This window comes from Toxotes jaculatrix, chromosome 13, assembly GCF_017976425.1.
Source record: "Toxotes jaculatrix isolate fToxJac2 chromosome 13, fToxJac2.pri, whole genome shotgun sequence".
Classification (NCBI taxonomy): Eukaryota; Metazoa; Chordata; class Actinopteri; family Toxotidae; genus Toxotes; species Toxotes jaculatrix.
This window is the reverse complement of record NC_054406.1, coordinates 3131383-3157161: the sequence shown is the minus strand read 5'-3', so window position 1 is coordinate 3157161 and position 25779 is coordinate 3131383. Positions and strand designations below refer to the sequence as shown.

General features: G+C 43.1%; 1 protein-coding gene across 2 annotated transcripts; it reads right to left on the bottom strand.

Annotated features, from left to right (window-relative positions):
- Positions 1-1544: 1544 nt before the first annotated feature.
- atp1a3a (ATPase Na+/K+ transporting subunit alpha 3a) lies at positions 1545-25491 on the bottom strand. 2 transcript variants are annotated; one of them, XM_041052635.1, is made up of 24 exons: positions 25469-25491; positions 25098-25208; positions 16058-16171; positions 15153-15212; positions 14670-14873; positions 13286-13399; positions 12605-12739; positions 11736-11853; positions 11117-11205; positions 10640-10819; positions 8874-9072; positions 8269-8513; positions 7419-7611; positions 7142-7317; positions 6758-6894; positions 6430-6580; positions 6099-6267; positions 5674-5828; positions 5267-5390; positions 4747-4892; positions 4399-4529; positions 3748-3849; positions 3521-3612; positions 1545-3033 (listed from the first exon to the last, which is right to left on the bottom strand). In XM_041052635.1, exons 2-24 carry the CDS (start codon positions 25101-25103, stop codon positions 3005-3007), a joined length of 3069 nt encoding a protein of 1022 aa, XP_040908569.1. In that variant the 5' UTR covers positions 25104-25208; positions 25469-25491; the 3' UTR covers positions 1545-3004. The 2 variants fall into 2 exon arrangements, with proteins under 2 accessions (XP_040908569.1, XP_040908568.1); XM_041052634.1 differs by lacking the exon at positions 25469-25491 and having other exon boundaries at positions 25098-25309.
- Positions 25492-25779: the final 288 nt, after the last annotated feature.

Sequence of the window (25779 nt, the reverse complement as noted above, 5' to 3'; positions counted from 1 at the left end):
TGTGTGTATGTGTGTGTGTCAAGTGGGCAGCACTCATTTGCTCTGTGAGCCTTGTAATAGTATTCATGAAACACGAACACCCTTGCACTCAGTCACACACACATAAAAGACTCATCCCTTCACAAGTAGAAGCATGAAACTACCAAACAAACCAAAGTGAGTCACAGGCTGTTTTTACTGTTTTTCTTTTTACTTCAGCAATTAATATACAAATTCATCTTTTTGTTTTATTTTGAAAAGGCTAAAGGCTCAAGTCGCTAACTAACTTAACTATGTGATGAGTTAGAAGTATAACACATATAATACGTTAATAAATACGCAGTAATTTAAAAATTAAAAACAGTGAATCCCGCAGATATGACCATCTAAAAACTGCTGCTTTGTTGCTCATAAAGTACTTAATTTAACACAATGCAGTGTGTAAATGTTGTAGAAGGATAATTTAGTAAAAGACTAAAAATCTTATAATTATTATTAAATCACTTAATTAAGTGATTTTAAAGAAACTCAGTGTGGTTATTTAGAAACTATCACTGTTTTTTTTAAGCTTAATTAAAAAAAAATACAGTTTAAAAAAAATGAAGGTGTTAGAAAAGAATTCATGTGGATGAGAGCTTATTAATAGTGGCCTTGGTTGATATTGCGGTGAGAAAATTGACCTCCCTGTCTGTGGTGTACAATATACTGGCAAACATTCTGCAGTGCGATTTGTTGGTGCTTTTAATTTGTTGATAATGGAGCAGATTCACTTTCCAGACACATTTGCTTGTTCAAATTTCTCGGACTATCAGCGTTGGTAGATATGTGATCTTTGCTACATGCAGTAGCATTTAATTGGGATCTACTGTATAACTGAGGGGGAGCGACATAACATCCAGGGTGCTTTATGATGGTTGCAGTGTGTGTGTTACATGAGGATGTTCTCTGTGTGTCTTCCTGTGTGTGTGTCTGTGGTCACCAAACCTCATGTTTTCCTTGTTCTTCTTTTCGTTCAAGTCAAATTTTTGAAATCAAAAGTTTATTTTTGACTTTGAAAACAGCAGCTCACCAAACACTCTGACTGCAAAGGGTTCTCGGTCACACTGCATGTTCCTCCTCAGCAGAAAGTTGCCCAGGTGTCACGTACGTAGGTTCTTCTCAGTGTCAGTTTAAAAGGTTGCAAGTTAATTCTTCACCTCGGAAACAGTAAATGACAAAACAACAGCGAGATGAACAAGACTCATTTTCCTGAAAACTGTAACCTGATACCTGTTAGGTCTGTAGGAGTCCTCAGCTGACTGCGAAGTCAAGGAGTCTGTTTTCCAACATGGATCAAAATATTCTATCTTCAGTCCTTTCTTCGTCTTCTTCTACTGTTTCTACTAAATGATGTTGACTAAACGGTAAATATGAACATGTGATGCGTTAATATTTTCACTTTCACAGCTCTTAAGGTAGAAAACAGATGACTTGACACTACTGCCGTAAATAAGAGTTGGTCACAGCATTTATTTCCATTTTCTGACAAAACTCCACACAAAAACAAACTTGAGACCAAGCTGAAAAAAGAGAGATCCTTCTATTTTATTTCATTTTTTTCGTTTTTGCTGCTGTTTCGCAAGTTAAGGTACAGTGCCTTATTCCACATTTCCACAGATTTTAATAATGAAATTGGAGAGAAATCTCTTTTTCCGAGGACACAGAAAGATTGTATTATTTTTTTTAACGGGGGTGAAGTTGGTTGGGGTTGAGGGGGGAGGTTGCGGGCAGGGCAAAGGTGGGAGAATAAAGGGAAGCAGGTAGTGAAAGTGGGTGGAAGTTTACAAGGACAGAGGGTTTGCACGGTGTTCACAAACAGACAAACAGGGACAGACTGGCAGGGTGAGGGGAGGAAGCAGCTGGAGGGGGTTAAAGGAGGAGAGTGAGAGAGAAAGAAGAGAGGAAGAAGAGGGAGGGACAGTGGGCTTTGTCATGTCCGAATGAAAACAAGCAGCTCTCAGACCCACTCCAAATTTAAAAAAAAAAGAAAAGAAAAACATAAAACTTTTACGAACATTTTTTTTCTTAAAAAACACCCAGTCGTCTATTAGAAAACAACAACAACACAAGCAGAAAAAAACCTGGTGGAGGAGAAGGATGGAGGGAGGGAGGCAGAAAGGGAGGGAGGAAGGGAGGAAGTGACCTTTTTTTCACTCTGTTGAGGGCGTGAGTAAGTGAGTGAGCGCTTCAGTTTTAAGGTGAGATTGATTCTTTATTGATAGAGGAGGAAGAGGAGGAGGAGGAGGCGGGACAGAGAACGGCAGTAGAAGACTGGCAGTGAGTAAATAGAAATAGAGAGAGAGAAAGGGAGGGAAAGAAGGGAGAGAAGTAAACCAGGCAAATGGCAGTGATTAGAGAGCTGATCGAGGGGGGGGGGGTGGGACAAAAAAGACGATGCCACCCACCCACTTAAATCGCCAGTTGGGAGTCTAGACGGGAGCTGCCGTGTTGTTGTCCTGCTCGGTAAGATCGCGAGTGATCACCGCAGTGGGACAGTCGGGTTTTTGTCTTTATTCTTAGAGTTAGAATCTTTATTCGGTTCCACGTAGCGGTGTGGTTCGAGTACACACACGAAGAGTGGCTGCAGCTAACAGTGTAGTAATAAGCATCGGCACAAACAGTGTTACTGGCAGACTAATGCTGTATAGACTTTGGATAGAAAAAAAGAAGGGGACAGAGGGACAGAGAGGACAGGGAAGATTTACAAACCCACCCCCTCCCCCATCCTCTCCTCCTCTGTCGTTGGTCCTCTCGTCGTCTTGGCGTTTGTTTTTTTTTTTGTTTCTTTAGGAGATGAAGATGGAGAGGATGGACAGGAGGAGAGGGTCGGAGGAGGAGTAAACATTGTTTTCTTGTACAGTTTGAGTATGCTGAGAGGAGAGGAGGGACGGATGGAGGGAAGGAGGACAGAGAAAGAGAGGGGGAGAGAGAAGGAGAGATGAGTTCAGGGGAGGACAGGGTGAGAAGTAAATGATGCTTTGATAATTTAATAGTATGTCTCTTTTTCCACCCAGCCTGCAGAGACGAAGAGGAGAGAAAAAGAGGGAAACAAGAAAAAAGAGAAGGAGAGAACAGTTACCTACCAGAGGATTTCATTTACTGATCGAAATGAAATTATTGTTACCAAAAAAAATCTTTATATTATCAGGCCCAGACGATCTCATCCTGCACAAACCACGCAGAGTATTCTACACAGTTGTGTTTTTTTGTAATTTCCTCTTCTGGTCACCCTTTAAAAATCCATCCTGTTGTGTAATGAAACTTAGTGTAACATTACCCACAGTGATTTACTACAAATATATCTACACTGAAGATTCACACCAGCTAAATGAGGAGATTAAAACTCTGCTTTGTGAGTATTTAAACATGAACAACGTGCCATTTGTTTCCATACCAGTACCTGACTGCAGGCCCGTGCAAACAATGCTTCATTCATGAGTTCAATCCAACCCCTGTGCCAATGAAACAGTACACGCATGTAAATGTCGGTGTGTGATCATACCTCCAGGGTTTCGGCGAAGGATGAGTTTTCGGATCTCATCATAAACAAAGATGAGGAAACTGTACGGGAACGCACAGAACCACCAGCTGGGCCTGAGAGAGAGAACGGGAGGGATGATGGACAGAGTGAGAACAAATATGAAACAGGAATTTGGATATTACAGTATTGTATTGAGATGCTGATTTGCTCTTTGCCCACTCGTCTAATGAATGTGTGATGCTACTTACTTGAGTGGGTACATCCGTAGTGCCACGTCCATGCCAGGGCAGTAGGACAGGAAAGCAGCCAGAGCTGTTTCCTCAAACAGGCCAAAGATCAGAATCTTATTCCTGCAAGAAAAAAGATGCAGAAAGAAAAAAAGTTAATTAAAGGCAGACAAAAAGTACAGTAACAGATGTGATGCTAAAAATTAAAGATAGTGACGGGAAGAATATTAAAGCAAAGGGATCAATATCCACTGTGACTGAAAAGACTTGGAGGTTTATCAGTCTGAGAAGACGGAGGGAGGGAGAAGAGTAAATAAACACAGGCCATAAACTGGAGCCATAAATTAAAGGTTTATCATTCGACCTGACTTTCAAGTGACATCTAGTGGCACCTACAGGAAACTGCAACAACCACAGCAATGCACTGATGCCACCAACATCATATTCCCTCTACACTGAGATCCAGTGCTGGGGGGGAAAGAGGCAGCCTGATTACAGAATAAGACAACGTGTTTGCTGTGCTGGATCAACAGCAGACTTTACATCTGGGCATCAATCGCACCATGTTTTCCAGAACTTGAGGCTCCCTCCAGCCTTCAAAAGCTGAACCGATGTTAATTTGGCTCAGCATCACTCAGAACTACAGGTTCATTGTTAGATCATCTTACTTACTTCATGCCCTGCTGGAACACAGAGTTACGTCTGGTCTTGCAGATGATGACATCTGCCCACTGCACCACCACAATACTGACAAAGAAGGCTGTGTGGCAAGTGAACTCCACAATCTTGCGCTGCTCATAGGTCTTTATGGAGAAAGAGGAGAGAAAGATAAACAGAATATATGACGGACTTCAGTTTGTATGTTTGATGAACAATGGGAGAAAATGTCGAACCTAAGAAGAACCTTTGATTCAGACGGACAGTCATTACATTTGTTATCATTCCTACTGTGTACATACTGCATCAGGCCAGTGAAAATAAGTGAAGCAGAACACGAGCACTGTCTCAGATCACTCATACCCATTGCTGTCCATAGCTGTCCTCCAGATCGTTGTTGGAGCGATCGTCCCAGTTGAGCCGGATGCCGACCAGCAGAGATGGCAGAAAACCGTTTTCAGCCATGATGACAAAATAGGCAAAGAAACCACCAAGAGCTTGGATCATACCTGCAGAGACACACACAGTTTGATCATTAATCAAGTTAATCTGACAGTAAAATACCAGGCAGCCCAGAGAAGCACAGAATATTGTGCTGGGATGATTCACTGTAGAAAGACTTTGTGGAAAGAAAGGGGAGAACAGTGTCAGCATCATGATGCAGGCAGACAGCCAATATCTGCCAGTGTCCCACACTCAGTGGGTGTCAACCCACTGAGTGTGGGACAGAAAGTTCATATTTCTGCACTGGTCTGACATGTTGTCAACACCAATGTCTAATAATTAAAGTAGTAATTTATCGCTGAGAAAATGCCACACACACACCAGCTTTTACAATACTGACAGATTTACTACATGCTGAATAACAAACATGTGCACCTACCGATCTGTCCATAGGCGATGCTGATGAGTCTCTCATTGACCAGTTTGTCCCTCAGTGGGTTCCTGGGCTGGCGCTTCATAATGTCGCTCTCTGCCGCTTCATAGGCCAGAGAGATGGCTGGTACCTGACAGACGAGACGGCGAGAAAGAGACAGGAACGTTGCTGTACAGGGAATATTCATTCGTGATTTCATGTTTACACAGTGTCTGCCATGTGGCCTTTCATTTATTAATGGGAATAAAACTTGCTTTTGTTTATTTTATCATGCTACACTTTCAGAGCAGGACAAACTGCTGGTCATTAGACTGGATGTTGGGTTCTGCTCACATCACATTAGAGCTGTATGCTACCATATGTGAGTGTGTCTGGTGTCTCGCTGTGCTGCTGCCTGGTTACGTGGACCATACCATGTCAGTTCCCAAGTCGATGCAGAGGATGGTGATGGTGCCCAGAGGCAGTGGGATGTTGACCAGGATGAAGAACAGGAAGGGGGTGATCTCTGGGATGTTGCTGGTCAGAGTGTAGGCGATGGACTTCTTCAGGTTGTCAAAGATGAGACGGCCTGTAGGGACAGAGGCAGCGTGTGGATAAATACAGACTCCTGAAACCTCAATAAGCCGGGACGAAAGAACCCTACTCTGTGTGAGAGAGTCCTTAGTGGTGACATATGGTAAAATACTGAGGTTAATTCTTCAAATCTTATTTTACCACCTATTATTTTAATTTGTGTTGTTAGGAACAACACTGAACAGATTCTTTCAATCTCATCCTTTTCACAGCTCTATTTTTTTCTCCTCTCTCCCACCTTCCCTCATTTTTTTTAATCCTTCACCTTCTTCTACTCCTGTGACGATGGAGGCAAAGTTGTCATCCAGCAGGATCATGTCGGCAGCTTGCTTGGACACGTCTGAGCCAGAGATTCCCATGGCAACACCGATGTCAGCCTTCTTCAGTGCAGGAGAGTCGTTCACACCATCACCTGTCACAGCCACAATGGCACCCTGAAAGAAAAGAGGCCACAGAGTTTAGGGCTTTGATTCCCATTCAACAACAAAAATGATAAAAACCCTGTACTTATGTTTTTACTTGTTACTAACACTTGTTTGTACATATGTACATTTACCTGTGTCTGCCTGTTTATGAATGTGTGTAAAGTAAAATACCTGTCTCTGGCAGCCTTCTACAATGATGAGTTTCTGCTGTGGGGAGGTTCTGGCAAAGACGATTTCTGTGTGGTTCCTCAAAATATCATCCATCTGCTCCTGAGAGAGGTCTTTCAGATCTGTGCCGTGGATCACACAGGCCTTGGCATCCCTACACAATACAGACGAAGAAAATCAACAAGTTTTGTATAACAAATTAAAGTAACTCTTTTTACATGACAGGAGATCATCATGTCTAGCTTGGCTAAAATTAAAATATTCTTCAGTCTTGTAGCAACGCAGGTGAGGCTACGTGAACACCTGTTCTCATTTCTGTTTTCCGCCTTACCTGGGGTTAACCTGGCTGACAGGGATGTTGAGGCGTGCAGCAATATCTTCCACTGTCTCGTTGCCCTCGGAAATGATGCCAACACCCTTTGCAATGGCCTTGGCTGTGATTGGGTGGTCACCAGTCACCATAATAACCTGAAAAATAAGAAGAGTAACAAGATGAAGAGTTATGAAATGAAGGGGAAGGAAAATCAGACAAAATAGAGGAGGAGGGATAAGAATGGTACAAACAAAAACGGGTAGAAGGAAAGGAGGAGGAAAAATCAAGAAAATACTCTTCTTCCAGAAGCGTGCGTGACAGTCATCCAAAGCATTCACATTCAGGAGGGTGTAACGTTCTGCTTTTTGAGTCTTTTAAATGTCAGGTTTGAAAGGTGCCCACCTTGATGCCAGCGGAGCGGCATTTGCCCACAGCGTCAGGCACAGCAGCACGGGGAGGGTCAATCATGGACATGAGGCCCACGAAGCAAAGGTTGTCTGTCTGGAAGTTGACATCATCTGTGTCAAAGGCGAAGCCTTTGGGGTACTTGTCCTCTGGCATGAACAGGTGGCAGAAACCTGGAGATGATGCAGAAGACGCAGGATGAATCAAAGCTTTATTTCTAAACTTTTCCACGAACAAATTTATTAAATTACCACTTGTCTTCAATCATCCTTACCCAGTACTCTCTCTCCCAGTCCTCCCAGTTCCAGATAAGCGTTCTGGAAAGCCTCCTTCATCTCATCGTCCATGGGCTGCTCCTTGCCCTGCATCATGATGGTGGAGCAGCGGTCGAGGATCCTTTCTGGGGCTCCCTTCATCACCAGCAGGTAGTGGTTGTCGTTTTCACCTTCAGTTTCGTGAATTGAGAGCTTATGGAAACAGATTTAAGAGTCAGTATTATAACGATTAAAGAAGTATCCATAAACCATCTGAGCTGGTATGCTCTGTTTGTGACTGTGCACGTTATCTTTTCAGTTGCACATTACAGTACAGCACAGCACAGCACAGCACAGCACAGCACAGCACAGCACAGCACAGCACAGCACAGCACAGAACAGTACAGTGCAGTACAGTACAGTGCAGTGCAGCACAGTACAGTGCAGTACAGTGCAGTACAGTACAGTGCAGTACAGTACAGTGCAGTACAGTACAGCGCAGTACAGGACAGAACAGTACAGGACAGAACAGTACAGGACAGAACAGTACAGCACAGTACAGTGCAGTGCAGTGCAGCGCAGTACAGTACAGTGCAGTACAGTACAGTACAGTACAGTGCAGTACAGCACAGCACAGTACAGTACAGAACAGTACAGTACAGAACAGTACAGGACAGAACAGTACAGTACAGAACAGTACAGGACAGAACAGTACAGTACAGAACAGTACAGGACAGAACAGTACAGAACAGTACAGTACAGCGCAGCGCAGTGCAGTGCAGTACAGTGCAGTACAGTGCAGTACAGTGCAGTACAGTGCAGTGCAGTGCAGTACAGTACAGTGCAGTACAGTACATAGAGGGGACAAACCTGATACTTGTTGGTGGAGTTGAAGGGGATCTCGGCCACCTTCTTGTTCTTGTCCCTCATGGCCTTGACGGAGCCACACGACAGCTCAATACATTTCAGCAGGGCTGACTCTGAGGCATCTCCGGCCACCTCACGCTTCAGGATGGGCAAAGACTCCTGGCCAGCTTTGAACACTGCACGGTTGCACAGGGCAGCGATGCGGGCCAAAGACACCCACGTTGTGGAGCTCTTGTCAAAGGAGGAGCCTAGACAATGATGGGGGAAAAAAAAGGAAAACATATTCACAAGAGTCTCAACTGATCACACTCACCCAAGTGGGGCAGCCACCTCCCTGTCCCACTTTAGCTACAACATGGCATCCTGCTGCTCGCCTAAATCTGTGCTTTCTGTTCCAGAAACTGTCACAATGCAGGCGTGGAGTCCACTTACATCCAAATCAAATCGATGGCGATTCAAACCAGTACCTCACGTAACTAAACATGAACTGCAACAAAGTGTAGTTATCACTAACCAAGCAGGAAGCCTGGCACTTATGATTAATATTTTGTCAGAAGACAAAGTTTAATGCACGCTGCATGAAAGCAAGACAGAGAGGAAAATCTCACCAGACTGATCCTCGGTGGTGTCGGCCTCATGGATCTGGTTGTCGAACCACATGTGGGCCACGGTCATCCTGTTCTGGGTCAGGGTGCCCGTCTTGTCAGAGCAGATGGTGGAGGTGGAGCCTAGAGTTTCCACAGCCTCTAAGTTCTTTACCAGGCAGTTCTTACGTGCCATTCGTTTAGCAGTCAGCGTCAGACACACCTGAGAGAGGAGGGAGACGAGAGACAAAGGAGGAAACAGGAAAGGCAGCGGGAGGAAGGAAAGACAGGAGGAAAGAATTTGTCGACAGCAGAATAAGACAAAAGGAGAGAACGGGAACAAAAAACAAAAGAGAAAGAGGAAGAAATGATTAGCATCCATATGATAAACTGACATCACAGATGAACATCTCCAGGCACAAAACAAACTTCAACAAACCAATGAGCTGACACATCTGTGCCATACTGTACTTCCAACTATTAAAAACATCTCAGAGCTAAAGCACCCAGACACCTGGAGATGTGTATCTGCTCATCAGAATGTCCCTCCACAGCAAAATGCACTAAAAACCTCCTTCCAAAAATAAAAACACAGCCCAACGAGCGATGCAGAGAGAACATGAAGCATGAACGAGTGAAGCGGTGAAGCAGAGCAGCGGTGCATTATGTCATCATGCCAAGTACGGCAAGAACCATGGGCCAAACAGAACTAGCCAAGACCAAGCAGAGGAGGCCGAATTCATTTCATGGCGCTAACTAGTCATTAGCCTAATGTCATTACATTAGCTAGCCGTTGTCATTGCAGACAGCACCGCGACTGGCCTGGAAGAGAGAGAGAGACACACAAAGAGGAAGATGGAGGGAGAGAGAAACACAAACACAAACACAAACACATATGGGGCTGCCTTTGGGAGAGAGAGAAGAGAGATGGAAAGAGAGATACACAAACAGAGACACTACAACACCTTCACTACAGAAACGGACACAGAGAGAAGTTAAACACAAAATTACACACACACACAAATGCACACAGACATATGGCAAAATCACAAATAGTAGAAAACACACAAGCACAAACAAAAGAGAAGCAGGGACAGAATCAAACAGCACACAATGAGACAACATCGGCCATAACACTGTAACACACACTGTACATAAAGTCTATCTTATCTTATCTTACATACACAAAGCACACAATCAGACATGGGTGAAACCGCAGACTTCTGGGAGAATCCGACCTGTGACGTTTAACTTTATGGATACCTGTAGTACATTTAGTTATCATTCTCTTAACTGCAAAATCTACAACAGTGTGTGGCTTATTTATAACAGGAATAATGTCTAGTTTAAATGTGGATGTGAGTTTGGTGCTGTTTGGATAGAAAAAGGATTTTCTCATGGGGGCACTTAACAAAGCAGTTTTGGCATCACATTTCTCTTATTCTCTTATTTTGAGTATATGAATTTACTGTTTGACCCAAGTCTTCACAACACTGGGAACTGAGGAGAAAAAACAACACACAAGGACAAGAAAACATCACACACACAAAAAAAAAACAAATGAAAACAACAGCTTGAAGGAATCACACAAATAAACAACAACCTTGCAAAGAAAGACACACACTAGAACATTCCTGTCCCTCTTTCAGTCAACAATCACAAAATAGATGATTAAAATTATTATCAAATTCATTAACACCTACCTTGCCCCAACTAACCATCTCACACGCACACACACAGAAGAACACACGGAAACCAAAGACTAGTGTTTTATTTCTCTGCCAACTCACAGTGACTGTGGCCAGCAGTCCCTCAGGCACATTAGCCACAATGATACCGATGAGGAAGATGACGGCCTCAAGCCAGGTGTAACCCAGGATGAGTGACAGGACGAAGAAGGTCACGCCGAGGAAGACGGCCACGCCCGTGATGATGTGGATGAAGTGCTCGATCTCCTTGGCAATGGGTGTCTGAGGAGTAAAAGACGATGTTTAGATTGACTGAAGACGATGAATGCTAGCTGTTGTTCTGTCTCAATAACTTGTTTTAACACAAAATGAAAGAAAGTTCCTAAAAAGCCCAGACACTGAAGCTCAGGCACAGGATATTACTTTAACAGTCAGCTGACCCAAAACACTTATTCCAGTTAGAAAACTTCTTAGAACTAAAAGGTGCCAAAACAAAAAAAGTCTTTTTAGTAAGCAACGCTCATTATTTGGCAACACAAAAGACCATTGTCAGATAATGAATAATAAAGAATATGTTACCTTGCCAGTCTCCAGGCCTGAGGTGAGCGTGGCGATGCGGCCCATCACTGTACGGTCGCCGGTACACACAACGATACCACGAGCTGTTCCTGGAGAAAGAGAGCAGAAGGAGCGGGATTTATAAAAATATTAAACTTCTTTATCAGTTCCAGAAGAGAGGAACAAAGAGGACAACAGTGGTAGACAAAGCAAGAATAAAATATAAAAATGGGTTCAGATGAATGGATGCAAAAGCTTGACTGAGCTGAACGATGGTTGGAAGGAGAGTGCACAACTTCAAGGTCTTAATGTAATGTAAGAATAAGTCCACAAGGGGGCACCGTGTTGTTCTTTTCCAATCTAACACTGCAAGCAGCATAGTGTAAGCTATATGTCCTTCCAGTGATAACTGGAAAGGAACAGGTACACAGGTACGCAGTGCTATCTGAGAGCTGAACCAGAACAACACACACACACACACACACACACACACACACACACACACACACACACACACACATATGCAGCCATATGAGTGAACAGACACACCTAAGATGATACACACAGTATATATGATGATTATGATGGGAATAATAATGATTTGGGTTTGGGAACGAAACAACACTGATGGTGACCTCACCCTCGACACAGTTGGTGGAGAAGAAGGCAATGTTGCGAGTTTCCAGGGGGTTGTCATGGGTACAGTCAGGTGACCTGGTCTGGGGCTCTGATTCACCAGTCAGGGATGAATTGTCCACCTGGACAGAGCAGAAGAAACCATCTGATTAATGTGTGTGAAAGGGAGGGAGAGAGAGAGAGAGAGAGAGAGAGAGAGAGAGAGAGGAAGATTAAGCAGTGAGTAACTAGTTGAGTGCATTCATGGTAAGATTATGTACAAAGCCAGATAGAGATTTTCTTCATTTACAGTTGCTGTGCAATGGATGACAAATTGTGGTGCTCTGCAGAGGTTTCTTTGTGTTTTAACACGGACATTACACTTCATAGAAATTTAAATTCCCAGCAAACATTCTGACACTGAAGTGAGGCTCATATGAGAAACTGCAGAAACACTAAAAATCTGTGTGAATTTAGCACAAAGATAAACAAGAGATCTGTTTATCTACAGCTTGTACCTGTACCTGGGGTAGTCAACAGCTCCTTTATTTTAAATTTTGAATAATGCATTTTTGTCGCAGTGTGAAAAAGCTTTAATGTTTTAGTTAATAAAACATCAACCAAAAAGAGTGGGCAGAAACTGATGTCGTATTTATATTATCCTCATACATCTTTACTGACTTCAATGGTGCAACCACATTTTTACTGCTGGCTGCTGAACCCTAATGTGTTTACTTATAAACAAATCTTAGAATATATTACTCTAACTCTGTTTACTTTGTGTTGAGACTGGAAACTTGATACTCCAGAGACACCTTACCCTCCTTCACAGAAGGTGTTGTTATCTCCCTGAGTCTGTATAATTACAGGAGCATATCTGTGCCTTTGGCTCACCTTGCAGCCGTGGGAGGAGATGATGCGGAGGTCGGCGGGGATCCTGTCTCCTCCTTTCACCTCCACCAGGTCTCCTGCCACCACCTGCTCAGCGTTGATCTGCATCTTCTCTCCCTCACGAATAACCAGGGCTTGCTGAGAACAGAGAAAGAGAGAACAAGAGAAGAGAGAGAGAAACAGAGAGAGAGAGAGAGAGAGAGAGAGAGAGAGAGAGAGAGAGAGAGAGAGAGAGAGAGAGAGAGAGAGAGAGAGAGAGATTGTTTAGGGGCATTACAATAAAATAATTTTCATCTTTTGTTTAAAAGAAAGATAAAGCATAGTCACTAATTATAAAGTTGAAGCCTCTTGCCAAAAATAACACAAATCTCTGTAGAAACACTATTTAGAGAAAGGTTAGAGATGAGGGACATCAGTGTACCAATTTAAGTAACTGAAAGGTGGATCAGGAAGACAGAGGAATAAAGTGAAAGGTGTGACAGCATGATACTGTGGCTTGTAGCTTCATGAAAAGAGAATTTTCCACTAAACACCTGCATAAATTAGGAGCTGAATTCAATACAATGCCCTGATTGTTTTCATCACAGGCTCTATCCAGGTATTTAGGTGTTATCCAGAGTCCTTACAGTTGTGGTTGGTTATGAACACAAAAAATCTCCACAATATCCTGGTGTTGTCTGGTACCTGAGGGACCATGTTCTTAAAGGACTCCATGATCTTGGAGCTCTTAGCTTCCTGGAAGTAGGAGAAGCAGCCGGTGATGATGACGACAGCTGACAGCACGATACCTAAATACAACTGAAGAGCCACAGACAGAGAGAGGAGGAAGAAAGAAAGATGAGACTTTCATATTTACTGCAGAAATTGAGCGACTTCACCTTTATCTAAAAATGTATCACATGAGAAGAAGGAAAGAGAAAAATAGACCACTGGAGAGAAAAAAAAAATTCTGGCAGAGAATAAATCATCAGTCAGACATTTTGTCATGAAACCACCGACGTTTAGAGGGAGAGAGAGGTAAAGAAGCTATTTCAGGAAGTTGATGCTTCTGTAAAGTTTAAACTCCAGAAATAACACACACTGTCTAAGCACTTCAGTCTCACATTCTGTGGCTGACAACCACAACAGCATATCGTTTAATATGGACTCAGTGACCCGGAGGTTGTCCATCTGTTTGCTGTCTACTCTGTTAGAGATTTTATGACTATGCTCGTGAGTCTATCATCTCATGATTTAATGGATCGCCATTAGATGGTTTAAATCCTATCTTCTAAATAATCTTCCTGCACAGCACTCCTTTCTATGTCCTGTGCCGTCTGACAGAAGTGATATAAGTGTAGCCTGTTAACAGAGAGTGAATTTATATTTTGGGTGCGTGAGTCTTGGTCACTCATGATCACTCATCACTGCTGTTGTTTCACCCCGAGTCCCCCCCTGTGGTCCAAACCAAGTATTTTGTCCTTTCATGCTGTGTGTGTCAGAGCCGTTTAGCCTCTGTCCCCGGCTTTACTCTGCGCTCTGACCCGGCATGAAACATTGCTGACCCATGAACGCCCTACTCTTACCCTGCTATTACCAACGCCAGGAGTCACATGCTCCCTGTGGCAGGCCCAAAATGGTGTCTGTCACTCTAAAGATGGATCGGCTGGCATGATTTGGATAAACAGCTGACACATCTTTTATCACTGACACAGCCTCATCCCTAGGGAGCTCTGACTCAGCAAATTGCTTTGTAAAGCGATGTGCTGGCGGACGGGGAGAACACATACTAGCAGCAACTCACCCTGACCTAACCTCCTCCTGTGGTTTTTGATAACTAGCTTCTCAGAGGTACTGATGATGATGATGATGATGTATTTTAGAAGTACACATTCTTCTACTGTATTATTGGGTCATGGATCGGGAACCCCCACATGTACATTCAGCAAAGATGGTTATTAGATACCAGTACTGTATCTACAGCACCAAAAACACTTTTCTCTGTTTCATTTCAAATCAACATGACTTGTCAGCACACATGGTGCTGGACTGAGAATTTACCATCCATCCACCACAACCTTGCACTTACGTTATCTCCAGCAGGCTCATCCTCCGTGGCTGCCTGGATGGCATAGGCCAGAAAGCAGAGGATGGCACCGATCCACAGCAGGATGGAGAAACCACCAAAGAGCTGGCGACAGAACTTGACCCATTCTGGGGTGGTGGGGGGTGGAGTCAGGGCGTTGGGGCCATCCCTGGCCAGATACTCTGCTGCCTTGGCATTGGTCAAACCCTGCGAGGGGCAGAGGGAATAGAAAGGAAAAGATGAGAGAGGGAAGACAGATTAAAAGAGAGATGGGAGAGCAGAGGTATGAGCAGTAGAAATCGAGGAAAAGGATAGAAAAGAGGGGAAAAATAAAACTTTGATGAGAATGAGATGTACATTTTTAAAAAAGTAATGACAGGAATATCAGTGTAAAGTGAAGAACAGCTGAATCATCGACACTGTTCAATCAAGACAGAAATGAGCCGATGAATTTGAAGTGATGATAGAAAAGTTAAAAACACTTACCTGGACAATATCAGTGTTGTATTTTCGGCAAACCTCCTCAACAGACATTTTGTGCTCAGTCTACAAAGAATGAAAAAAGAAAGTAAACTTAAAACACCTGCCAATTATCAAATCAATTCAAATGTTTATTCAAGATAAATTATACATGCAATGTATTAATACTATCAAAAAACGTAAAAAGCTCTACCACAACTATGCTGGTGTCATGTGAAGAAGTTATACAAAAATATAAATAAATACAAAAATATGTATTTATCAAAAAACTGACTACTACAAATAAATTGAAACCAAGGAATATATTTATTATTTATTACTGGGACTCCATGGAGATAGTTTTATAAAATGAATTTTCTGTATCTTACAAATGTCAGGATTGATACAGGACACTGTAGAGATCACTGCTTATTTGAACCATCTCATATAGTTTTATATCAGAGGGATAACCTGCGGGTTTGGCTTCCTGCACCATACAGGAACAAATCTTTCCACAACAGGATTAAATCGTGCTGGCATATTACCTCAAACCGCACCGTACCACTTCTGTACAACAGCTGCTATGAAATATCACATCTCTGTTATCTGCTTTTCAAACAGGAAGATTAGATTACAGCTGGATCCCAGCTCTTTGAATGCTGGAGTGAGGCCAGGAAGCACTACCTATGAACTCCTCACTACTCAGCTGGGACTTTTGTTTATTCTGTCTGTGAAGACAGCTACTTATGCTTTGATTTTAAATCAAACTTTTGGGTACTTGTGTGCTAGCAATTGGGTGGATGAAAAGGAACAACCAAGATGTATGAAACCACCACAGTATTTGACCCAGACATGGCGGCACCATCTGGGGCAAACTGTTCAGTTGCAGGAAATGTGAATGAGGTCACCGAAGTAGAAAGTGGTATACGCACAATGGGAACTTCCTTCTTGAGGTCATCCAGATCCTTGCCTCCCTTCTTCTTGGGTGACTCCTTCTCATCCTTGTCCTGCGTGGTGGCCACGCGGTAGCTGTCCGACCGTCCATACTGTCAACATACAAACACAAGATCGCTGAGTTTGGTCCTGTCACGGTGAATTTACACCAACACAATCCAAACCAAGTCGATCTATCTTACAGAATCATCAGAATCATTTATTTAGGCCCAAGTGAAACATCCAGATTGAGATCCAAACTTAGATGTAATCCCCCGGTGTGAGAAGGGGAAGCTGACACTTCCTGATTAGATCTGGTATCATTAGAGCACACGCCTGTCTCAAGAGCTCCGCTTTTACTGCAATTTACACCACTGCCTTTTAGACTGCTGTTCAGACCACAGAGAATGCTGCTGTGTCTGAAAGGAGCAGGAAACAGAGAGAGAGAGAGAGTGATAGAGGGGAAATGAGGGGCCAGAAGGCAGAAAGAGAGAGAGAGGATCCTTCAGGACCCAGAACAGAAGAAAAAAAAAACTGACAGTAACTGTAACATGCATCTTGGGATCTCCACAATGGCCAGTGTCCTACATTAGTGTATATGTACGTGTGTGTGTATGAGTTTGAGCCATTCCACTTCAGTCCAGGCAGATAACAGTGCATTTGGACTGGTGAGATATGGAATCAGGAAGTATGAGTAAAGGTACTAATGTAAAGTTTCAGGTTGAATACATTTATAGAAGCGTGGTGGGTGAAAACAACTTCCTTGTCTTCATGTCGGTAAGTGAGCGAATGGTGGAATACCTGTTCTGCACTCAACAAAAATGTGTTTCATTCCACATTAACTACAGTTTAATGGGAAGCTGGAGCTACATGTCCAGTGTAAGGACATGGACTAAAAATCAATCCCACTTACACTTTGTATTGTACAAAAGATCAGCAAGACATGGGAAATTGTAGCCCAGTGGGGAAACATGTAGATCTGAACAATAATGGTTCACTGAAGCACAGACACATTCAGACAACTTATTAGAAACTAATTGGGTTTAGGAAGCAGGGGGAATGAGTAATTAAATGAATCCACTGCTGGAGGAAATTTCTTTCACTAATTTTGAGAATTTAAATAGCCTGTTTAACCTCATGAAGCTGATTTAAAATTTACTTTGAGCCTAAACTCAGCTGACATTTCCTGGAAGCATTTTCACAGTGTGCAGCCAAATGTGTGACTGCTTTCTTACTGGGGACACATTATGACCTGACATTTGTTCATCAGGCAGACGAGATGTTCGCCACCATGCAACCCTAATACAAATGTACTGTGCAAATACACATGTTGAGATTCAGTTTCTGTTTAACTCTGCATGATGAGAGCAGAGAGACTTATTTTGGGAAAGCTCTTATGTGGATTAGTCTAGACCGAGAGGTTTCACACTGATTTGATGGCTGTTTTATGCTGCTTACCGTCTGTTTTTTCTCTCACTGGATGAAAAGCTGGCTGAGTGATGGCGTGTTGACAGCCAACCAAACATACTACCAGACTTGTGTTATATCCTCTTTCCTCCACAACTCTGAGCACTTTTGTGTGTGTCTGTGCATTTTTCTTGTTTTTCTTCGGAGCATGTGCGCATGTGAAATTGTTTTTTAACGAGTGCGTATGTGTGATCAAAGTTTATGTAAGTGAAGGTATGAACTTTGCCTTATACATGTATGTGGACAAATGTTGCACATATTTCTGTTTTGTGTGCACATGTTCAATATGCAGCCCAAGATGAATTCAAATATCAAGTTTTGTCTGACCAGCTGTCCAAAGAATTTCAATCTATTCAGTTTACTATCATTTATGACAAAGAAACATTTAAGAAGCTGGAATCAACGACTGTTTGGCCCATTTTGCTGTAAAAATTACTAAAACGGATATGCGATTATCAAAATAGTTGATTAATATTCTGTCGATCGACTAATCAACTCGTCACTGCAGCTGTAATGATTGTAGACTGTCATATCATCAGAAATAAAAAATTGCTAAGTGACAGTAGGGAGACAGCAGTGTTGGCTTGTACAAAAAGGGAAACAGAAAAATAACAATGGCACAACAAGTTTTGCTTTTTAATGTTCTTCTGTGAGGAATACTTTTATTCCATCTGTGCAGTTGTGCACGTTTATTTTCTGCTTGACTGCTAACCCAAGCATTTTTCTGTGCTTGTGTTTTTGTGTGTGTGTGTGTGTGTATGTGTGAATCTGCATGTGCTGTATGTTGGTGTGTGTATGTGTGTGAGTGCGCTGCCATCTGTTAGGAGGTGCAGTGCTCTCCTGGCAGTTGCATCCAGCAGGCCATCAGATTACTGCTGTTTACTACACTGACAGATTAACCCAGTGAACAATAATAATCCCTTCTCAATCACTCTCTCTCTCTTTCTCTGTTCCATCTTTTCAGTCCCAGTCTCTCATTCATCCTCACTCATTCACTTAATGACAGTGTTGATTTCTGTATTTCTCTGACATAAATGCACTCAATACTTTCGAATTAATTTAAAATAACACGAGGGCAACGACCACGTCAAGGAATATGATCTGATTTTTTTCTATTTCAGTGAGCCACACAATCACGTCACTTCCCAGTGATCCCTCCTGATAACGACACATAATCACTTCCACAATGTTAACCAATCAAAATGAAGTAAAGGCAAAACTAAAAGCACCAAAAAGAATCTGACTATAGAAAACTGTAAAACTGCAAATCAAAACATAAACGCAACCATCTCATCTCACAGTCTGTAACAGCAGAACCATTAGACATTTCAGTTCCTCTGCCCTCACTCGTGTGCGCCGACATCCATTCAGGATGATGACTGCTGAGGCGACAAGGCCATTGACTCAAGCACGTAAACAGACCCTTCAGTGCTGCAGCATCTTAAGCTGTATGAAGCCAGAAGCACTACCCAGAGGCCTAATACATATGAATTTCACACTGACAAATACAGTGAACCCCCAATTTGTCCTATTACACTTAGATTTGTTTAGACTTCCTTTTACAGCTGGAAAGTGGCATCAGGCCTTCCATAAGATACCTGTTATTTCATCATTTGTCCATTTTCCACTTCAGCTATTTTTTTCAGTACTGTCTTTTTTCCTCAGTGCTCTAGTTTGTGTTGTTTCCCGTCTCTTCTTTTTAATGTTTGCACCAACATTTTCTTCCGCCTTCGGCGACATTCTTGGTTATTTCAAACTCTTTATTTTTTCCCTAAAAAGCACTGAAAAAAAATCTCCTGGGCTCCACTGAACCACATACAGTCCCACAGGGGACACATGTCACATTCACATATAAATATTTGACATCTCAATGAAAGAAATATGAGCAGGCTGAAATAAAGAAAATGATCTAATTGTCAAGGGCAACAAATTCCCCCTCCAATTTTCATTTTACAGACACAGTATGACTTTCAAGGACATTTCTGAACCAATGCGGGGCAAGTACACAACTGCCTACACCAACCTGTCAAGAAAGGCTGGCACATTACATCCGGACATACTTTTTCGTGGAACTGGTTTATTTTACTTTTCTATTAACTGAAATCCATAACGAAGTATAAACAGTGTAAAATACATTGATGTATAATTCTCTCAATGTCACTCATGATTAAACTGAATTAATTTGGAGGATTTTTTTCTTTTGCTCAAGTACACAATGCCTGCTCTCTGTCTCGTTACAGGCTGTAAAACCTGAGGAGGTTTCAGCAGCATCCAGATGTTCTGTACTGAGCTACAGGACAGATTGTACATGCTGAACATTTGTAGTCTGCTCGATCTGTTGGTATTCTGTATCCAGCCTGGCCTGAAGCGCACAGCAGCACAGGTCTGAGGAAGGCTGGATAAGCCATTTTTTAATCTGCTGAAATCACTGGTCAAATCTCAGACATCAGAAAGGGACATTTTATCAGTGCATCGAGAATGAGTAAATACGTAGTGGGTTTAAAGAAATAACAATAATTAATAAATTATAAAGTATCTCTAAGATATAGCTTCCCTAATTGATTAATTTCAATAATTTGATTTTAGTTTAATATGTTATTGGTCATGTTACATGACAGCAGCAGATTGAGCTATTGTTGCCGGTTTGCAGTGATGGTGATTGCTCATTTCCTGATCATTCACAACCATTTATGACTTGATACTGGTAGAATATAAAATGTGAATATAAATTCTAACAGCAGCTTCTATACAGTAAGACCTTGGTGAAATATCCACCAGCTGGCCCTGGAACATTTGGTATTTAGCTTATTTTTCAACTAAATCTATTGATGTTCCAGTGACCAACATGCCACATTTTTAGACCATATTTTTTTTGAATGGAGGATCTCACTAGGTATGTTAGCTCAGTGGAGTTCAGTAGCAGTGGTGGTGCCACAGTGGATCATAGTAGCCACACACACACAAAGAAATGGATTATCACACAGATCGGTGGGCCGACCGACCTAGAAAATACTGACAGACTGACTGACACACACTCAGAGTGAGAGGGGTCCTCCATCATCTATCCCTCCCTTCACCGTCCCACTTTGTTTACATTCTCCTCCCTCCAGGCTGCCCATCTGTTTCTCTGCTCTCCTCTACTCTGACCTACTCATCTGCACCAAGGTTTAATCATGAGGAGACAGTCTGTGCCACACTCATGATGTAGACTGCATGATGATGACGCTGTGTTTTAACTTACAGTGCATGTGTATTACAGTGATAAATACAGATAAAATTCATAGAGGGATAGGAGTCAGTTTGTTTTTGATTTGATGTACTTGTGCAGTAAAAGCCTGGATGGCTGTCAGAGTACATCTCACATAAGCCAGGCCACTGATTTTGTGCAGTTCCCCACCATTTAGCAGTGTGTCACCTCCTGCAGTGCAACATGTCTGAGAGTGCGATAGAAAATGGCAGTTGTTGACAGAATCAGACTGACAGCGTCTACTTCCAATGGGTTGATAGATGGGAGATGTAAGGTTTCCTAGCAACATCCAATCCACTGGGTCCATCTAAATAATTGAAGTCAGCTGTGGCGGAGTGAGGGAAGGGGGGTATTGGAATTTTTTAATTATGTACTTAATGTGAAGGTGTGTTATGTAATACTGCTGTAATGTTCAGTGAGTGGTGTACTCTCACTCTCTCATCCTCCCTGTCATTTCTGTGTGGTAGTGTTGCAGAAGGTGTGGAAAATGACACATAACCTTGACACCTATGTCACCCCTCGCTAGCCCGGCAAACAGGAAGTGATGTCAAAGTGACCTCACGGTGCATTTTGAAGGAAACAGAATCAGCAGCACTGGAAAACCCTGATCTGTGATCAGCAATAGTATGGATCTACGCTCTGTCACACACAAGCACACATAGATGGAAACTAGCGAGGGGCAGGAGGGCGAGAGTCTGTTCTGATGAGATATTGACAGGCTGGAACAATTACGCAACAGAGCCCATGACGAAGAGAACATATATGTGTGACTACAATTAGATACGTATTGACGAACTGTGCGTTGCATTACACTTCAACTGCAATGACTGCTTGGTAGTGATGCCAAATATCAAATCTGACAGTGTGTGGACTACACTCAACCCATAAATGTCAGTCCCATCACTACAACCACACAGCAATAAGATTACTGTATATATACACCTGCTTTGTGAATGAATGTGTGCATTTATCTTTTTACATTCATGTGCATACAAACTTTGAATTGCCTTTGTGCTTTGTGTATTGATGGTTTCTTTTATTTTTCTAAGTGGGAGCTGCACAAACATTCATAATGGATTTTAAATGTATTCATAATTATAATTTACAGTATTAAGTATTTAAGACTGAAATACCTTCACTGAGTAAAAAGCACATTCTCACATACTGGTGTGAGATTATGTATCCTACATAATCTCACACCTACATAGCTACAGCACAGATAATTATTATCAAGACTGGAGCCTCTCTGATGAAGAGATCTCATAATGTCGAGAGCTATTGTATGAACCATCAGCTTCAAACGTGTGTAGATTAAACACCATGAATGAGAGTAGGGTTAGTCATAGGAGAGCTGCCTGCCTCAGACACACACGACACACACAGAGCCACACTACGCAGCATCCATCCTCCACAGTGATTCGCTCTCTTCCTGAAGCTTCCACACCCAGTGCATTATGGGATATCAGCAGATGCATTAATCCTTGTCAATTTCTTTGTCTCCTTCTCTATCTCAGGGTCTATCTCTCCATTTTCTCCTGAAACTCCACCGTTGCTTCCTCCTCTGTGTCATTACTGCACATGAGCAGCATCAAAAACATCTCTCCATGCACAGCTCCACTCCTCCATCTTTCCCAGTATTCACCCTTCTCAAGGTGACTCACCACAAAGGCATCTCTCTCTGCCTCTCTACTGCCATCATTCACTGTAAATCACAGTATCCTGATCAGTTTTCCTCTAAACGTGGCCTCTCTCCCTGTGAGGCCTAAAGTGGCTGACCTTCGTTTCATCTCTGCCTTCCATCCTTTCACCCACCAACCCGATCGTTGCCTCCTACAGCAACATCCCCTATCAATTGATTGGCCCGGATCAAATGGCCCCAGTTGCCTTGTCAAGTGAACCTCCCTCCGATCTCCCCCACCCCCGCCACCGCCCATTTCACCCGAATCTCCTCTTACTCCACCCCTCCGGATGGCAAATCACAGCCTGAACAAGGGAGTTTCCACTCCCCCCCATGCACACGCACACACACACACACACACACACCACCCTCCTCCTCCACTGTTTGACGCAGTAGTCAGAGTTGTGTGCGGTTTCCCCCTCCGGCGATTTTGTGGACAACATCACAAACCGTGACAGAGCGGCACCGTTTCCACAACCCGGCCTGAATGCTCTCTCATCCCAACCTCCCAGACCCGGATGTGGAGCAGAGGAGAAACCACTGCCTATCATACTTCATTAGCAGGGATGGACCATGACACTACTGAAGAAATGGAGCTGAGATGGAAGGATATAGTTACCCTACACTACATGTTAGACTGATTTTATAGGCTCTACATACCACAACAAAACTTGATACTATAATACAAATACTCCAGGTGGAGATAAGACATACCTGGAGATTATTAAATTCCAAATAGAGATGTAATACCGCAAAACTGAGTGTGGACACTGAATAAGAGTCTTTTAATAATGCTACAGGAATGCAACAGTGATTTTTCAGTGGGAATTACATCATGGACTCTAAATTTAGTGGCTGGAACAGGATGTCCTTCATGTTTGGGAGGATGCCGGGGTGAGAAAAGACAGTGGTGGTCTTTGTTGCGTCTACCCTTATGGGGAGCAACTTCCTCTGGGACCCATCCAACTACATTTTTAAGAGTGGCGGGTGAGAGGCTGGTTGACCATCGCTGAGGAACCATTTTGACGCACTTGTCTGTGCCCATTTGGTACCAGACCTAAGCTGTCTCTACATCCTCACCAAGCCCAGCACCGTCAATGACAGCAGCAGACGCACCGTCGCATTATGTAATGTTTGAATGAAAATGCACCAAATGCTCGGTGGAAAAAAATGAAGAGAGAAAAACAGAATCATAGCCTTCATGGTTTTGCTTCCCCGCCCCCACCCTCTGTGGATCTTTTCCACTTCGCACCCTCATACTCCAAATAATATCATAAATTCACGACTTTCCGGTGCTGTCTTTTATTGGTAATAACTGACAAGACACACTATGTATTTGACGATTAAGAGCCACTGCAGTCAGATGGAAGAATTACATGATATTCCGCAGTCTGGGCTGCGGTTTTCTCCACCATATTTTCGTCCACAACTGCGCCTTTCACCTGCAAATTATTCACAAACGATTTCATTTCTGACCGGACTCGTCCGTGCCATTATGCAGTCTGACTAATCGCGTATTTAGGAGCTGTGAATTTCCTCAATCCTCTGCAGCGGGTTCAGCGCCTGGCGCCAGATGTTTCGTCGGTGTAATCTCGCTTTTTGGAACCGGCGGATGAAGCCGCACATCTTTCCGCCACTTTAAAAACAAATGCGTTTTAAAAGCCTCGTAATTATTTCTAGTAAAAAGAAACGACCGAGGTCGACATACTGGGCCCTTTCTCTGATTTGGTACAGCGGCTCGTTACATTACTTTCGCCTTTGCAGCGCCATAACCACTAGAAATCTCATCTAACGGCCTGAAAATGAAAATAAAATCAGTGTGCTCACTCTGAAAGATCGGGAAACCAAACGGCGTGGATGTCAAACGTTTAGTTTAGTCTGCTGAGTGATTAAAATTGAAGCTGTGAAACTACCTCCACCCTATGAAAGCAGGCTCCACTGCTTCTCATCCACTGAGGGACGTGGATCTGATTTTGCAGGTGGGGAATGCCTGTGACCGATCACCTTCACTGTGGTGTTCACTCAGACTGAAATAAACAGCGAAAGAGCTTTTATTCGGTTGAAACCTGTGAAAGGAGACTGAAGCGCTAACTGAGGAGCGTTACTGTAACGCGTTACTATCCCGCACCGGCTCTGTCGCACCGGCTGGAGTCTGGATGCGGCGGGTTGACTCACAAAATCTGGCGCAGGTTCCTCAGAGAAAGACAGTGTCCAGGCAACAATCGTCGCCCCCCCACCCCCTCCTCCACCAGCCGTTAGTCTCAGGCGTTATGACAATTTAATTCGCATTGATTTGGTTTGATAAATGGCGCTAACGACTGATTCCTGATGCGGTGACTTTCCGACAGCAACCGGATCCGTTTGACTGAACAGCGAAAATACACGCAGCGGTGCGGTTTAAACGGTTTGCCTGATAATGTTAACGGTTGGAGCTAGCTTAGACCAGTCATACATATTCCACCGTGTTCAATGTCATTCTAACATCATGCCTGCGCCTCCATGCCACTTTAACCCTTTCCTCAGCGGACACACTGACCAGCCGTTAACGTTACTTAATCCGGACTGTTGTATAGCTAACTTTAACATAACTGACATTTTAACAGCTAACGTTGTTAGCTAAGTAAATCACAAGAAATTTAGCGCTTACCCCCATTTCGGCGCAGTCAGTCGGGTCTCCTCAGAAGATGAATCGGTTTTAGGCTCGATTCAACCAGAATAGCTGGGCTTTAAGGCGGGGAGACGGGGCAGAGAACCGTGTCTGATAATGAGAAGGAAAAAAAAAATGGATCCCTTCAGTTGACAGCTATTGTTCTAATGACAGAACACAATTAACTGGCAAACATATCCTAAAATATCTTTCTTTAAGATGAACGGGCATAAGGTAACACGACAAGGCAACGTTTCATCGAACACCTCGGCAAAGCTGCACCCCGTTCAGATGAAAATCAAAAGGGCTTATTTTTTTTTTCGGCATAAAATGTTAAAATTAGTCGAAGCCGCTGGTGATATTTCACCAACCTTCTCCCTGTAAGACGCAAATGATGCCGGTGGAAAGTAGACCCGGACAGCAGGCTTCTTCTTCGGATGCTGTCTCCCTCCGCCAGCTGCGCGCAGGCTACCGCAGCACTCAGGGTTCCCTGGGTTTCACTCCGCGGTAGAAACAAGGACCACCGAAGTGCTGCGTTCATTCGACAACGGAAAGACTGCACAAACAATAAAGTCCTCACCTCAGCTATCAGACCATAAATTCGCTTCAGAAACAGGAACATCACAATTTCACTCTGTGAACACATAGGAACACAGGCTGCCTTGATTTCATCCGAATTATT